At 38.5% G+C, this 17,466-nt stretch overlaps 1 protein-coding gene across 1 annotated transcript in view; it reads left to right on the top strand.

Moving 5' to 3' along the window:
• The window catches only part of ECT2L (epithelial cell transforming 2 like), a 73,283-nt gene extending 56,022 nt beyond the window's left edge, over positions 1–17,261 (top strand). Inside the window, exons 17-24 of the mRNA XM_081045316.1 lie at positions 325–539; positions 1,518–1,665; positions 2,940–3,013; positions 3,113–3,269; positions 3,932–3,997; positions 5,403–5,491; positions 14,212–14,384; positions 16,018–17,261. Of these exons, the coding sequence (XP_080901442.1) occupies positions 325–539; positions 1,518–1,665; positions 2,940–3,013; positions 3,113–3,269; positions 3,932–3,997; positions 5,403–5,491; positions 14,212–14,384; positions 16,018–16,145 (1,050 nt within the window). The 3' untranslated portion in view covers positions 16,146–17,261. The remainder of the gene's footprint in view (positions 1–324; positions 540–1,517; positions 1,666–2,939; positions 3,014–3,112; positions 3,270–3,931; positions 3,998–5,402; positions 5,492–14,211; positions 14,385–16,017) is intronic.
• Positions 17,262–17,466: the final 205 nt, after the last annotated feature.

Here is a 17,466-nt window from a genome sequence, read left to right as displayed (position 1 = left end):
TGAACACGTACTTGGATAGGCAGATGGATAAAACTCAGTCTGCCGTGGTTACAACCCAAGATTAAAGTCCTATCTCCACTGCGGCATCATGCTGGCCTGACACGAGGGGCTATTTGGTGACATAAGCAATGGTCAGTGGGGTCCTCCATAGTGCCCTGTCAAGATTCCCTTCAACCCTATATGTCACAAACCGGAAAGGAAGTGTCTCAGAGTGACTGCCTGACTGCTCAGTACATCCATCTCTGTCTCCTTCGACTTTCTGGATTTTTGAGGCTGTCACCATGACTTTCATGATTTCCTATGATTCTTAATGCTTTGCTACAGGAAAGAAAGCTCCAGATGGACTCGGCCACAAAGCGAACTAGAGTTGTCAGGGAACTCTTACAAAGTGAGAGAAAATATGTGCAGATGCTGGAAGTCGTGAGAGATGTTTATGCAGCGCCACTGAAAGCAGCACTGTCATCAAACAGAGCAATTCTGAGCGCTGCAAATACCCAGATCATTTTCTCTGATATCCTGCAGATTTTAGGTCTCAACAGGTAATCCCTGAATAGGGATTTTTTGAAATACTCATTATGCGGTGGGAGGAACACACACTTAACAGTTTCAAAAGCTGCAGGAGGCTCAGTCATTCTCTGCCCCCCTTGGGGACCTTGATCACGTCACAGAAGAGAGAGGTCTTGCCACTGGGCTGTGACCAGTGGTGGTGATTCTGAGGGCTTTATCCCTGCCTCAATTCAAAGCCACAATGCAAGGACTGGAGCTCAGCATCTGAGGATTCTGTATTCAATACACTGTGCAATCAAAAGACAACAGTGTTTGTCATGGGAAAGGAACTGAAGGATTTAATAGGGTTAAGTCTCTAGGATACTTTGCTTAGAGAACCCAAGGCTGGGGGTCAGCTTAATAACAGTACGCTATTTCGAGTGTGTAATAATACACAGAGGAAAGTGTTCATTTGCACCAGTGGTAAAATAAGATGAACTGAGCTTGTGCTTCTCTGCCGGTAACTGTCTATATAACATGGAACAAGTTCCTTACCTTCCGCAGGCTCCACGCCCACACAACAAAGAGGTTGAACTAGGCCTAGTTTGAGGCCTAATTTCAAGGCCAATATTCAAGACCTAGGATGGCTGAATGAGGGATAACCTTAGATCTGTGGGGAAATGGGCCGAGGGAAGGTTATGGCATTTGAAGTTAGCTGAGCAATCTGCTCTGAGGACTGTAAGCCACCTGCCTTTCTGCCTGCCCGGCCAGGTGGGACTGGAACTTTAGGGGCAGCCAGTGGAGGCCAGCCTGGGGTTCTGACTCAAGGATGTAAGGTGAACCCACTTCCTCTCTTGCCAGCTCCTCCTTTCCTGTCAAATCTGTACTGCTGTTATCAAAAGTATTTGACAAAAGCCCTGCCATAATTGACAAGGCTGAACCCGGCCATGCTAATGATCACTAATCTATTTTTTAAGCTTATAGGTTGTGACTGGCCAATATCTCATGGTCATGCTTTTCTCCTATTACAGGCAGTTTCTAGATAACCTGAGAAACAGACTGCAAGATTGGGGCCCAGCTCACTGTGTGGGAGAAATATTCATAAAGTTTGGAAGCCAGTTGAACATATATACGAATTTCTTCAACAATTACCCTGTTGTTCTGAAAACTATTGAGAAGGTAAATGATTCAGTTACCACCAGATATTTATTAGACCTGAGCTTGAAAGGAAGTTTTGTGTATAATCCAAAGGACTAGAATTAAAAGGAAAGACTTCTTCCGTACTCTTCGTTCCCAGATCTCCTCCTCTGGTTTACTGTGGACTCTTAGGGAACAAGGACCCTGACTTATTGAATTTTGTGTGACTAGGGGCTAGTGTAGTGCATGACACAGCAGGTCCAGGAACTGGTTGTTGGGCTGAAGTAATCCTCATGCAAACTGCCAGACTTCCATCTGTCACAGGTACCCTGTGGCTTGGGTACAGGACAACGTTTAATGATTAGGTAGAAGCAAGACTATGAGCTCCAAAAGCCTGGGGGATGGCAGGCCTCTGGGTGATTCCTGACATCTCCCTTCGTAGAACTCTTCTCACCCCACCCAGAGAGTTTACCACCACTGGACAATTCGCTTATGTGACAATTGCACAATAAGGCAATTTCATAGAACTAACCATGAGGACAAGAATTGGAGCAAAGTATCACATACAATCAGAAACCAATTGGTGCCAAAATTTTTACTGTTATGGATAATAATGATATCTCTTTCACTAGCATAGAATGTGCATGTAAGTACTCAATAATTGTTAGCTATTAATATTTTTGAGATCAGTGAATATTTCATTTCTAGAATTTAGCATTACTGGCATCTTTTAAACATGTACCTACTGAGAAAATGAGGTAACTTCCTGGGTACTCTAATGGTGATGAATGAATACACTTTAAAACAGATGTTCAATACAGTGGAACACCTTTATAATGTTACACATGAGTAACAGCAGTATTATAGGTGAATACCATGAAGTGTCTTACTGTAAGGAAATCACATTTACTTTGTGAAAGGCACTTTATGACAGGATTCTTTTTTTCCTTCACCACAAGAGTTAGGTATGATATCCATGAAAAAACTGAGGCTCCGAGAAGTAACTTGACAAGATCACATAGAATTAGGTAGAATTAGATTAGAATTCTAATTCTAATCCAAGCCTACCCAGTTGCCAAGTCCATTTTCATTTGTCTATGCTGATTACGTTCAATGAATAGGGTTAAGTCTAGGGTATAACTAATAGACGACATTTTGCATATTAGGGAGCACCAATAGTACAATAATACTTTGACTAGCTGTAGATGTTGCTCTCTTGCTTTGAGTGCTTCGTAGATCATGCCTGCCTGGTGGAACAGAACACTTTACAACTGTCACATACAGCGAAGTTTTGACAAAATAATGCTCACCTTTAGTGCAAAGAAATGATACCAGCATTCCGCGCTTTCTTGAAGAGGCATGATAAGACCCCTGTTACCAAAATGCTGAGGTGAGTTCTGAGGGAGCGCACGGCTGGGCCGCCCCAAGGACAGGGCACTCTTTGATCTTCAGAAAGAGACTGAGGTTCTCTTCTTTGTACCTCACACAGCCTGCAGGAGCTGCTCTTGTACCCATCCCGAAGATTTGAAGAATATATTCATCTTCTCTACGCTCTGAGGCTTCATACGCCTGCAGAACACGTTGACCGTGAGGACCTGAGCACTGCAGTTGACCAAATCAAAAAATATAAAGGTTATATAGATCAGGTTGGTTGCTGGTAAGAGTATGTGTCCTTTAAAAATGTTACAATGCTTTTGTGACTCTAACTCAAAGATCCGGAAATACCTGATCCTCTTGTGGTGTTCTTCAAAGTCTTTCATCCTTTTAATGTGAGATCATTGTGTTCAGAGACTTGGAGCACGAACAGCATCTATGCCAAGCCAAACGACATGAGATGAGACAGAGTGTTTTCAGATAACCGTACAAGTACAACAAAACCTTTATTCATATGAATGTTTGAAGACTGGGGTATTTGGATTGATTTTTCTAGATAACTAAAAGAAAAAAGTAAAATCCTTGGTTTCTGAAAGTACTTCTTCATGTATTAGATTTCCTGCGATCATAATTATTCTCTGAAAGAACTCAGCATCTTGGACGATAGTACTATCATTCTGAAAGATGTGCATACTGCACACATGTCCAGGCTGAATGTAAACTGCTAACACGTGATGCCCAAAAGATGCTTTTTGCATACAGTCTTTTCACATGTCTCTTTGTTTTAAAACATTGGGTACATGAAATTGAGATTGTTATTATAGTTTATGAAAACACCATGCTCTATTTCAAATGCCATAAAATATTTTAAATGTATTGTTTATGTATAACAATTTCACAATTTTATTTTGCTTTTAATCACTTTGTTTTCTAGATGAAGCAAAACATCGGTATGAAAGATCAGCTGTCAGACATACAGAGAATCATCTGGGGGTGCCCTGTATGTATTCTGATGTACTTGCTACAGCTCATGATCATGAATGAAAACTTGTATCACTGGCAAAACGAGACATACAGATTTCAAATCAGCTAACATCTGTTGCATGCCTGGTGCTGCCAAACTCTCACATTTCACATCCTTCTTATCTGCAAGGATGCTAGATGAGAAGAGGCACAGTGGGCTTCACCCCAGCCTGGAACCTTCCTGTAGTCTTAGTTCCTTGCTCGATACAACTGTAATCATGATCTGCGTGGAGGAAAGGGGCCATGTCTTCTGTTGTTTTATATCTCCCTATGCATGGCCGCGGGTGTAGGATTTTGCACACTGAGGATACCTGAAAAAACCTTTACCTGTCCTCTGTTGGTTGTTACCTACAGAATATTATCTGGTCCCATTCTCCCTTCTTACTGCCTTGCCTACCACCTGTTGATCAAACCACACACAATTCAAACCACACACAATTTCATAAACTATAAACCACACACACATAAGATCTACTCACAATTCTCCAGTTATGTTATCCTCTCTTCACACATTTATGCTTTGCCCATTCTTTTCCTTCTCAAAAAGTATCTTTCCTACTCTGCTGGATAAACTCCTATTCACCCTTTAAAAATCCAGCTCAATTAACATCTTCCTTGTAGTTTTTACCCCAACATCTTCAGCTGTGAACTGCCCCTTCCTAGGTATTCTGCAGCCATCCGAACATGTCTGTCACATTTTATTGCAATCCTTTACTCACAAGACTGGGACCTCTATCAGGCATGAGCTGTGCTTTACTTGTCTTCTAGTGTTTGGCATATAATAGGAGCTTGATATATGAATTATATTGAATTAAAGTATCAGTTGATTGGAGATGTTATTTTTATTGGGTCAAATTGAGGAAGCAAGATGGAGTAATAATTTAGACCTCCATATTTTCCTAGGGAAAGAGAAGTGGGGTTGACTGGATTACAAAAAGCCCCAAATCTCACAACTCCCAGAGTCCACTGAACTTAACCTCTGTATCTCTGTTCACACCAAGTGGCCATCTCCATGGCTATGTCAGCACAAGGGCCTGACTTCTTCATTTGTAGCAATTCATTTACTTCCTTTTCTTGATAGATCGCTTCTTACTCATCCCACCCCCACTTTATTTTTGATATTAGGAAAGTGTTTATAAATGAAACAATGTCAGTAGTTTAAAAAATTAGACAGCACCCTAAAATGTAATTTTCCTTGTCAATTCTGTGGTCTTTCTAAAAAATGCCTATTTTATAAACGTTAAAAACGTTTGTTTTTTTAATAATTGAACTCAGTTCTACTCAACAAATATATTCTGGGATACAAAATGGTTCTGCAGTAGTGGGACTTTTTATTTTCTAAAAATTTATGTACATTTCTGATTTTGTTTTTGATTTCATAGACTCTATCAGAAGTAAACAGATATCTGATTAGGATCCAAGATGTAGCCCAACTTCACTGCTGTGATGAGGAAATAAGCTTCTCTTTAAGGTAAACATTTAACTATCCTACGGCTGGGACTGTGTCATACTCATCTGGTACCCGGCATTTAGTACAATGTCTGACATATTGTAAATTTACGATAAACCTTTGTGTTGAACTGTAAAGTTACACACATCCCACTCTGACATAAGAAGAGATACTTTATCACCTTACTTGCATTCCAGGCAGCTACTGGGTAGAATGGGAAAAAAATAAATGTTCTCTACCAGGACCACAAACTCTACAGAAGCAGAAATTCTAAAGGTCGTGCACTTTTCTACTGAGAGGAGATCCAAGTGTTGTGGGATATCACACCAATGGTCTGCTCAACTATAAGAAAGAGACCAGTTTGTTATCTTCAGATAGTTACTGAGGTCAGTATTTAAAAGGTCTCACCATGAGGTCTCACTATCTATTTTGCACAGTCATGTAAGAACAAAAGATGGCGGTGGATGCCAATTTCCATAAACTAGCATCCTCTTTTCTCCTTTAGAACAAGGATGGGCAAATGTGCTCTGTAAAGGGTCAGATAGTAAACACTCTAGGTCTTTCTGCTCAAATGATCTCTGTGGCAGCTACCTAACTTTGCCAATGCAGCACAAAAGCAGCTGTATAATCGACATAATGCACAACAATAATACAATCTTTATAAACAATACAGGGCATAAATGAATGAGTGTAGCTGTGTTCCAATAAAACTTTATTTACAAAACACATGGTGGAACCAGTTTGCTGGTCTCTGCTTTAGGAAACTGTTTGCCAATGTGCTTAGTATTAATAACAAAGATGATGGCTCAACAAATGGGAAGCAAATAGAGAGGAATAAACTTTAATTTGTCTAACTCCAATAAAATAAATTAAAATGGTCTGTTATTTCAGTGAATATTTCCCAAATACACATGGTAGGGGGTGGGGAAGTTGGAAGAAAAATCAGTCCCCTCACCTCTATCCCCACCTAGAGTTAATCTTAAGTGAAAATCAAATCACACAAAAATTGTGTCACTCTTCTCATTGTCACAGTGTTTTGTTGTCTTTGGTTAACAGCAATAGAAAATAGCTACAATGATGGAATGAAACTAGCAACCAAATCAGTAATTCTAAACACACTGATATAGTACGACACGTGCTAGAAATTGCTAGGTTTTTTTATTAGAATTTCTTATACCTTCGGTTTTTGATTAGAATTTATTTTGCCTTTGTGTATTCATTCTTAAACACTCTTCCTTTCTTTATGTAAGTCTGAGTTTGTGACCTATATAATTTTTCTTCTTTCTGAAGAACTTCTAGTATTTCTTGTCAGGTAGGCCTACTGACAATGAATTCCTTCAATTTTTGTTTGTGTGAGAAAGTATTTCTCCTCCACTTTTGAATAATAATTTTGCGGGCTGCAGAATTCTACATTGGTGGGCTTTTCTTTCAACACCTATTTCACTCCACTCTCCTCGCTTGCACGGTTTCTGAAGAGAAGCCTAGTTTTCTGAAGAGAAGCCTACTGTAATTTTTATCCTTGTTCTTTTATAGGTAGAGCATTTTGTTATTCTGAGTTCTTTTAAGATTTTATTTTTGTTTTTGATTTTCTGGAGTTTAAATATGATATGACTCAGTGTAAATTTTAAGGTATTTATCCTGATTGGGGTTTTTCTAAGCTTCCTGGAACTGTGGTTTGTTGTCTGCCGGTAATTTTGGAAAAATCTCACCCATTATTATTTCAAATATTTCTTCTGTTCCTCTTTGTTCTGTGAACGAAAAGGGGGCTATAGCAAACCTGACAAACTCAGTAACCAAAAGTCACCACACAGGCTGATCTAACTGTAAATTACTAACTGGGCAGGTATGGTGGATAGTCACGCCCCAGGCCTGTAGCTTCCTTAGTAAGTTCAGTATTTGTCTTAAGTGAGTCCTGTCCATTGTTCTTGTGCATCTAGGATATTATACACCTTTGAAAGCCAAAGTAATCATCTTTTACAGCCTCCTCAGAGGCGTAACAGTCACATGTTGCAAACTCCTCATTGTTATCTTGTTGTCTGTATATTATCTGTATTTACTGTTAAATGTCAAGTATCCGCTACCTACCAGTGTAAAAGAAGTATATAGCTCTCCATTTGCTTTTCACCCATTCCTACAAATCTCCCTACTTTGTTTTCTCCCACCTCCTTAATCTACCACCAATGGATCTCATGTAACCTTCCTTATGTTCTCCCCTTTGATTATGAATGCATAAAAAGAACTGCAAAACCACCCCTCTCCAGAGCATTTTCTTAATCTTTTGAGATCCTGCTTCTGGGCATCTCCTCAAAATTTGACTCAAATAGAGTCTTATAAGATTCTTCTATAGGTTTGGACATTCTTTTGTCAACACTTCTCCATCTGATATTCCTATTAGACATATGTGACGCCTTTTGTAATTGTCCCATGTTTCTTGAATATTCTGTTTGTTTTCAGTCTTCTTTCTCTCTTTGCTTTTCAATTTGGTAAGTTTCTACTGAGCCTATCTCTTCAGGCTCACTGATTCTTTCCTTGGTTTGGTCCAGTCTGCTGATGAGCCTATCAAAAAGGCATTATTCATCTGTTTCAGTGTTTCTGATTTCTAGAATTTCCTTTTATTCTAAGTTTCTATCTGCATATTTATATTACCCATCTGTTTTGCATGCTGTCCACTTTTCCCATTAGAGTCCTGATATATCACTTATTTTAAATTCTTGGTCACAGTTCCAAACTCTCTACCATATCTGCATCTGGCTTTGAGGCTTGCCCTGTCTTATCTGTTTCTTAGCATGCCTTGTAAGTTTTTGTTGAAAGCCAGATATCAAGCATTGGTAAAAGGAACTGAGGTAAATATGCCTTTAGCAGGTTTTCTGTTTACCTCACTAGATGTCAGCCTGTGTTACTATTAGCTGTAGCTGTGGTGTCAGAGGCTTCAGTTTTTTCTGGTGTCCTTGTTTTTGTCTCCTGTCATCATTGGGCTTTCTAGAGATCCCTTCAATAGAGTCTGAGCCTTGCCATTCTTTCAAGTTGTAACCCTACATTATTATCAGGAATTGCACTGGTGAGGTAGTAAGAAATGAGGGGAGAGGTGAGAATTCTATAATTCTATGATTTGTCTCAGTTTTTTCAGTGAGGCTGTGCCTCTGGGCTATGACCTTCACAAATGCTTCTCAGCTTTTTGTTTGGTTTTTCACCTCTAAGATAAGACAGGAAAGCTAGTGGGAACTGGAGTTGAGCATTTCCCTTCCCCCATGTTTTCTAGGTTCTAGTAAAATAGTTTCTTTTGAGGGCAGGCCTTTTTAAAGAATAGAACTCTCTGGGCATATTTCAAAATGGTTACTTTTCCCCTCCCCATGGGGAAGAATGAGAGGATTTTCTTAGATCTTCACAGTTAGAACCTGGGGGTGGGGGGTTCCTGCAAGTGAGAAGGGGATCGCCCTAAAGCTAAGCCTCCAGGAGTTTGTAATTGCTTAATTCGTTCACTTTCTAGCAATTAGTCAATTACCCTTTAACTAGTCTTACCTGATGCTGGCTCCAGTGTGCAGTTTCTGCTTCCAGTAAGCTGTGATTCTCTGTCCACCTGTCTCTCCAGCTTTTAGGGTAGTGGTTTATCTTGTGACCTCAATTCTCTGATGGATCTGAGGACTAATAAGAACTTCAACATCATAACTTTTGCCCTCAAATTTGGATTTTTGCAGCTTGAGCTCTGAAGCTGCTTGAAGAGCATAACTTTGTTCTTTTGGGCTCTGGAACTGCGTGCAGAGCCAGCAGCTGTCACCCCACTCCCCTCCCCTGCTGACTGTAGTATTTGATAAATTGTATTCCTTGCATCGTTGATAAATAATACTCCCTGTACGATTGTACGATCAAAGACAGCCTTTCTGTCTCACAGGCCTGGGCTGACACTAGGACTTGATAAATGCTTAATCCTGTATCACGCATTGTTCTTTCCTCACAACCCCACTTGCTCGATCACTGAGTCAGCCAACCACTGAAAGCCCAGTTGTCCCCACCAATCGTAAGTTTATCATCTTGCTTCCCCTAGCAACCCATTTCCATGATCATCATCCCCTTGCAACTTCTGCCTTTATAAACCCTGCCCAATCCCCTCCATTTCAGAACGCATTCTCGGCTCGTACTGATGACTACATTTCGTGGTTTGCAAATCGTTACCCCAATAAACTCTCTTTAAAATTTTTTCAAAAATGTGTCTCCAGATTTTTGTTTACAGCTCTAAGGAGAGTTGTTGACTTTGAGTTTTTCAGCTTCTGTTTTGTTGTGAGGATGGAAGGGAAGACTTCCAAGTTCTTTCCATATCCAACCAGAAGCTAGAAGTCTCAATTAGAACTCAGACATCTGCCTTCGGTGTTTCAACAACTGAGATTACATTTAAGAATTTGAGGATAGTGGGAGAATATAAATTATTTTACTCTCTAATTATGAGGTACATTTATATTTAAATAGGTACCATAGTAAGTAGGCAGTGATTTGCCAAGCAATAAATATAAATGTAATTTTACATTATTTGAAATTAAGTAAATGCAAAACAAGTTATATTACAGAAAATATCACAATATGTAGTCTGTAACCTTGTTTTCTGTCATTTTAGAAAATCACATAAAACCCAAGAAATACCATTCCCATGATTTCCATCAGAGATTTCTATTTGGAGGAAACTCTGCTTCTATTTACACAGCAATACCAACTCACATGAGTATACGGCTTTACAGTTTACCACATATTTTCACTTCCCTCATTTGAGATCATCTTTAAAAGCACTTGGTGAGGAAGGCAGGACTGGAACCATGTTACAGGTCGGGAGTCTGTACTTAAGTTGTCTAAGGTGACAGAACAAGTGCCGGTTTAAAATGATTGAAAACCAGGTTCCAGTGCTCTGGCCACTGATTAGCCCGGCTGGTGGAAAGCTGAAGTGAGCCTCCCTCAGAATACTCTCTAACACAGCAGGAATTGCTAACCAAATAAATTACTAATAAACAAGAACTGTGACACAGAAAACATTTCCACTATAAATGAAGATTTGCTCGGGGGTAGAGATGAAGTTATTGATTTATTTTAGAGCTAGGGAACTTGGAGGTATTTGTCCCTCTGTGGATAAAGCCCACAAAGTTTGGGGTATATTAAGCTGTTAGAATACATTATGTACCTTGGAACTTTTATATTATCGTATTTTCAGAAACACTGAGTTTCATTTATGTGATTTTAAGCTGGCTGATTTTTAGCGCGCGTTTTCTTCCTTCCAAAGGGGTCTCCCCAAAGGTACGAAAGTGAAGCCCTCTAGGGCTGAATAGAGTCTTGAGTCACCAAATGCAGCCATCCACTTCTCAGACCAAGTCCTCTTGCCGAAAATACCCTACAAAGCCACAAATGCAGTTAACTTTCCATTTAGCTTTATCCAAAGTGTGGTACAGTCCTTTACCAGGGAAACTATGGAGTGGGGAAAGGAAAAACCCAGACTTCTCAGGGATACTGGACTCTGGCTCTGAATTAACTCGTCCTGGGAACCCAAATCACTCCGTGTGGGTGATGGGAGCTAGAGTTTTGGCTGAGATTAGCTCACAGAACCAATGGTCTAATGTCTGTTCATGCCACAGGTTATGTTCTGAAAATTCCTTTTAAAGTTTTATGTATTTGTAGAAACTGGGTACTTCCTCTCTCATGCTGGCTAATGCAACAGTTGAATAACAATAAAACACATCTAGAATGGCGTTTAGTATTTAAACTACAGACCTGTTCCATTTTGCTGAGTCATTGAACCTATTTTTGAATAAGATACAAAATCTTATTCAAGTTCAGGAAAAATACCCTTAGAGTTGGTTCTTTTGAATGTGAGCAGCAGTTTTCTGAAACCCTAGCAGGATCCATAGTTTCCACTTCAGCTGCTCCATTATGTCAGTTTGAATTGGGAAAATCACTTGCTTTTGCGTATGTAAATTTTTTTTTTTTTAAAGGTTCTGATTTTCTTTTTTTGTCTGTGGATGAAAATGGTTGAAGATCTTGGGGGTGGGGGGAGGGTGTTAATTTAGTAAATGGCTTTTGAAAAGCTTTTTTTTTTAGATCAAACTCAGATTTATAAGTATTTTAAATAGTACTCTCATGATCCGATTGAAATAACAAAATGTCTGTAGGTTTATCTTTCCCTGCTCTTGTCCTCAGATTACAAGCGGCCTCAACTCCAAACTCAGGTTAATGTGTATGCTCCTTCCCTCCCCACCCACCCACCCAATCCAAGTGGGTCACAAAACTGGAACTCTCTTTACCTCTGCTCTCAATGTTGTCTCTTTGAAAGGAAAAAACATGGAATTATTTACCAAAGCAAACACTCATTTCAAAGCCACTTCTTCAAAGCACTCTTGTAGGCACATTCTCTGATAATTCACATAAAACAACAAAGTTGTATTAGAGCTTCAAACACTTTTCTAAACTGATATAACAAATAATTGTTCTTATCAGTAATAGAGTAAAAATATTGCCCCAAAGGGGCAAGTGTATCGGTAGTATTCCTTTGCCTAAAGTGGTCATTCACCACCACGTAGAGCCCATTGGACTTAAAATGCACCCCCTACCCTTTCTTGTTTCCTTCCTCCCTCATCCCTAGTTCTATTGGCTCCAGTGTTGTCAAAGTAATTTATCAACTTGATCTAGAACAGTATTTCTTGTAAGATATCAGTGTATGTACAGTGCCCCACTCCATCCAACCTGAATCAGAAACACATAGAGACAGGAAGGAAATAGGTGAAAAAGTGAACCGGCTCTAGTGGTTGGGTGACCATTTCTATCTATCCACACACCCAACATCCAGCACGACCTGTACTTCCTAACACTGTCCAATACCTGAACCTGAAGTTCTTAGTACTCCTTAAAAATGTTGAACTCTCTTGATTCAGTCCTTTCTTCAGCTCATAGTGGTGGCTGTTAACTAATAAATGACGTAAGTGCCTCATTACTTAGTGTGGTCCACATATCAGCACCCCCTGGGGGCTGTTAGAAATGCAGCATCTCAGACTACTCTAGCTCCATTAAATCAGAATTTGCATTTTACCAAAATCTCCAAGTAATTCAGATGCACATTAAAGTCTGTAGTATGTATAAGTCAGAGCTATTGCCATATAGACTCTAAATATTAAATATAGCAGCATTTATCGGAGAACAATTAGAAGTCTTGGATAAAAATACATTAATCCTTTAATAAGTCAATCCTACCCTTGGGAATTCTATGATAGAAATAACAGCACATGTATGGAATTTGTTTATGTCAGGATCAGTTTATTCCAACATTGCTCATAGTGGCAATAACGAAAGAACAAATGAAAATGAGGAAGGAAGAAAGGGAGGAAAGAGACCCAAGCCTGTAAACAAAGCAAATGTCCATCAAAAAGGGAAGAGTTGAATGATGGTCCATTCACACTAAGAAGTATTACTTAGCTATTAAAAAGAATGAATTAAAGCCATACCTGCTAACTTGAAGTGATTTCCATTGCTGAGTGAGAAAAGCAGGAAAAAATGACTAATATTATCATTTTTTGTAAAATAATGGCACATATCTATAAATAGATGTATATTGTATATATGTACATGTGTGTGATTACCTGAACAGACAAAAAGTGGAAAGATATGTAACTTGGGTGACCTGAGCAGAGGGAGGAGTGAGCCAAACAAAAGAAAAAGTGAAACAAAATATACACTAAAAAAAAGCCAGTAGTATGTGGACTTTAGCATTTATTAAAACCATTTGTGGATCTAAATTGACAATTTAAAAATGAAGCAAAAACAGTAAAGATAAAAAATAAGAGGCTTCCTTTGAACAAGCCAGTAAATTGACTCCCTTCCTTAGAGTAAATGAGGGCTGATTGATGCTTCTAAAAGAAAACCATTTTTTGGTTACCCTTCGTCCAAACACTGAGCTTGCTTCACTTAGCCACTCCGGGAGGGGTGGGGGCTCCTCCAACCTCCTCCTCAGCACTTGGTGCTCTGTCGAGGCCTCACACAACATAACCTATACTACCGTGAAACATACCTAACACCTTGATCTAGTGCCAACAACAGAACAGCAGAGGATAATAGATGGACGGCGAGGAGACCGCCTTTTGCCTGCTGATACATATGCCTACATTTGATCATGGTAGCAACCACAGTGAAAAGGAAGAGCTGCTTAATTCGAACCTTTCACACTGATGAAGTATACTGTTACACATCAATATCCCTCCAATTAAAATTAGAAATTTCTATTTCTGCCTAGTAGTTAAATGCTTTTCTTTTCCCTGCTTTCTACTTAAGACATCTAGTGCCACACTGGTTCCCATGCTTTTCTTTACCCCAACCTGTTATCCTTAAAGACAAAACCAAACAAAAACTTATTATCCCCCAGATTGCTCAACTACATCAAGCACAAAATACCAAACTTGGTAAAAGTTTAGAAATACAGCTTTAGCATGATTCATGTAATAAAGGAGGGAAAGTTAAATGTTAATTTCCCCCACATGGCCTGAATACTTGTCCAGTGGGACAAGTGGGCTCCTCTCTCCCAGGAATCCCGAGGCACACCCCACCCACTGTATTGGTCTGAGACAGGTAAGGGACTACTCACCGCAGGAGGAAAATCAGACAGACAACTTCAATGAGACATTCAAAAGGTTTGTAGTGGAGCAAAAGCCTTGACTACTGGCTTGTTGGTGAATTCTAACAGTACATACACATGCATACGTAACCCTTCTCCACTGTGACAGGCTCTATGAACATACCCGTGATCTCAGTCTTTTCCTCTTCAACGACGCACTGCTTGTTTCTAGTCGGGGCACATCTCACACTCCATTTGAAAGGACTTCAAAGTCAACCTACCAGTTCATCGCATCAGTGGCCTTGCACAGGTTACTCATAGAAGATATTCCAGATTCCAAATGTATGTATTTTTCCTTCCAAGAATTGAATACCTTTTGAAAGCTATATTATGTAAAGCTCATAAACTATTAAAATACAGTGGTACCTCTGTTTTCAAACGTAATCCGTTCTGGAAGACCGTTTGAGATCAGAAATGTTCGAAAACCGAGGTGCGGTTTCCCCAAAGAAAGTAATGCAAAATGGATTAATCCATTCCAGACCTTTAAAATCACCCCTAAAACTGCAAATTCAGCATGAATTTTACTATCTAATGATACCATAAATCCATAAAATTTACGGCGTTTGTAAACCGAAATGTTCGTCAACAGAGACGTTCAAAAACTGAGGTACTACTATAGAAAAGTAGGGAAAAGACTGGAATTATAAATTGCAGTTTGCAAATAATTCCCGGATTTCATTAAACTTTCATTTACCTGAAACAGCAAAATAAAGCAATGCTGGCATTGTCAGACATGCACCCTGGACAGTAGGAAAATAGTTTTCAAAATTCACAAACGGAGGCATGACCTTCCCCACCCCCATCATGAGGGAGTCTTTGAAGCAGTTCAACGGGGAAGCTGGAACCCTTAACCACTACCCTATCCTGCCTGTAGATGTTACAATTTTAATTTTTATCTATTATGTTTCCATTCTACTGGGTTGAGTGATTATTAAAAATTTGCTGTACCTTTTCCTCCCAAAGTTCATATTTGAGAGTAGAGATAAAGGATGTTTACAAATAAACATTTCATTCATAACCTCAATAGAAATATTGTTACAGAAAAATTCCTACTTAAACGTACTGTGCCTCTTTAGTTATTCCTATACTCTACTTTCCAAGCTGAAAAGAATCCATCTCTTTCCTGTATTTGTTAGGCCAGACAAACTGAATGTAGCACTCTCATTCCAGCATTTTCGACTGCATGTAAAGGCAAGACTTAAGGTTAAAGCTGGAACCAAGATCTCAGAGAAGGTATTAATCTAAATAGGACTTCTTCTCATTAGCTTCAGCTCCATTTTAAATCTGAGCCTGAGAAAAACATGAATACCAAGTGTGAGAATCAGTATTTCCACCTAGAAGACAAACTCAGATAAAATGGGTTACCTACAACCACTGAGTATGTTTAAAAAGTGTATGACATGTCTCTTTTCTTCTCCCCTTAATCAGCTATGCCCTATGTCTGATAGGGCATAACATAATAGAGTGGCATTCAGCTAAGTAACTGGTTCAATTCTGTAACCTAATAGAGTGGCATTCAGCTAAGTAACTGGTTCAATTCTGTCACTGGCCCTCATACAAAGGTTGTCCAGGTTTAGTTCTCAGCATTTCTATCTACAACTGTTAGTAAAAACCTTTACTGGTTCCGGTTCCTTCTGGAGTAGCTAAGACAAGGAATTAAAGAACACTACTACCTATCATTTAGTTTTTCACTATAATTGCCAGTTACAATTATAATATAAAGAAAAGATTATTTTAGGTTATAACATATTATTTAGTAATTTTTGGAAGTTATATTCTAAACTGTATTTGTATGAATTCCTTTTTAGTATTTAAAAAATTCTTAAAGATGATTTGGTCAATTCTTGAATTTTAAAACATTTTCTCTTTTTGTTACCTGCAAAGATTAATCCATGTACCTCAAATACTTTTACAGATATCAAGAATGCATTTACTCTTCAAGGTCCAAAACGTCAATGGACTTGTGCTACAGAAGTTGAGGATGATAAGTTCCTATGGTTGTCAGCACTCCAAAATGCAATCCGAGCTGCCATGCAGAAGTGAGCCTAGACTTTAAAGAAAACATCAGGGGTGCCAATTCTCCCTGGCAAGGATAGGCGACATGTATTTTCTGTTCCAGATTATTATTTGTATGGATGTTGGGAGGATGAACTAGGATAACCAATGTTTCCTCTTTATCATCTTTTAAACTTTATCATCTAACTTTTATAATTTATCACCTATGTTCAATTATGTCAAATGCACAATAACTTGAGTCCAAGATTTTGTACCATCTCTTTTGGTAGTTGTTTTTCACTGACATATTAACTGATAAAACCTAAGACAGAACAAGGATGTTGCATATTTAAAGTTTTGTTTTATGATCTAATAAAACATGAAATCAGAACGAAAAGGGTTCCTTAAATGATCAGTCTAGAGAAACATTTTAATTTGTTGGTAATTTACCAATCATCTTTAACATTTTCCTGAAATTATTATTGATTAAAAAATATGTATAAAAAACATAAATGTATAAAATGTATATACATGTATAAAATGTATAAAAAACACATATTCCTTCATATGAATGTACTCTTCCAGAGAACATTAAAAATATACCATTACAAAGTATTAAAAAGTTTTCTGCTCTAACCACAGTGCTACGAAACTAGAAATCAATTATAAGAAGAAATCCGGAAAACACACAAATACATGGAGGCTGAATAACATGTTACTAAATAGCGAATGGGTCAACACTGAGATCAAGGAAGAAATCAAAAGATAGAGACAAATGAAAATGAAAACAGAAGAACCCTAAATCTATGGGATGCAACGAAAGCAGTTCTAAGAGGGAAATTCATAGCAATGAAGGCCTACCTAAAGAAATAAGAAAAATCTCAAATCAACAGTCTATCTTTACACCTAAGGGAACTGGAAAAAGAACAGCAAAACAAGCCCACAGGGAATACAAGGAAGGAAATAATAAAGATCAGAGCAGAGATAAATGAAATAGAGGCCAAAAAAACCCCCAAAATACAAAAGATCAATGAAACCAAGAGCTGTTTTTTCAAAAAGATAAACAAAATTGACAAACCTTTAGTCTGACTCACCAAGAAAAAGACAGGACCCAAATTAATAAAGTCAGAAATGAAAGAGGAGGAGTGACAACAGATACCACAGAAATACAGAAAATTTTAAGAAAAATACGAGCAACTTTATGCCAACAAATTAGACAATCTGGAAGAAATGGATAAATTTTTAGAAACATACTATCTTCAAGATTGAATCAAGAAGAAATAGAAACTCTGAACAGACCGATTACTACCAAAGAAATTGAATCAGTAATCAACAAGCTCCCAACAAACAAAAGTCCTGGTCCAGATGG

The sequence above is a fragment of the Rhinolophus hipposideros genome (genome assembly GCF_964194185.1).
Source record: "Rhinolophus hipposideros genome assembly, chromosome: 3".
NCBI lineage: Eukaryota > Metazoa > Chordata > Mammalia > Chiroptera > Rhinolophidae > Rhinolophus > Rhinolophus hipposideros.
The sequence above is the reverse complement of the archived record's forward strand: the minus strand, read 5'-3'. Positions and strand labels throughout refer to the sequence as shown.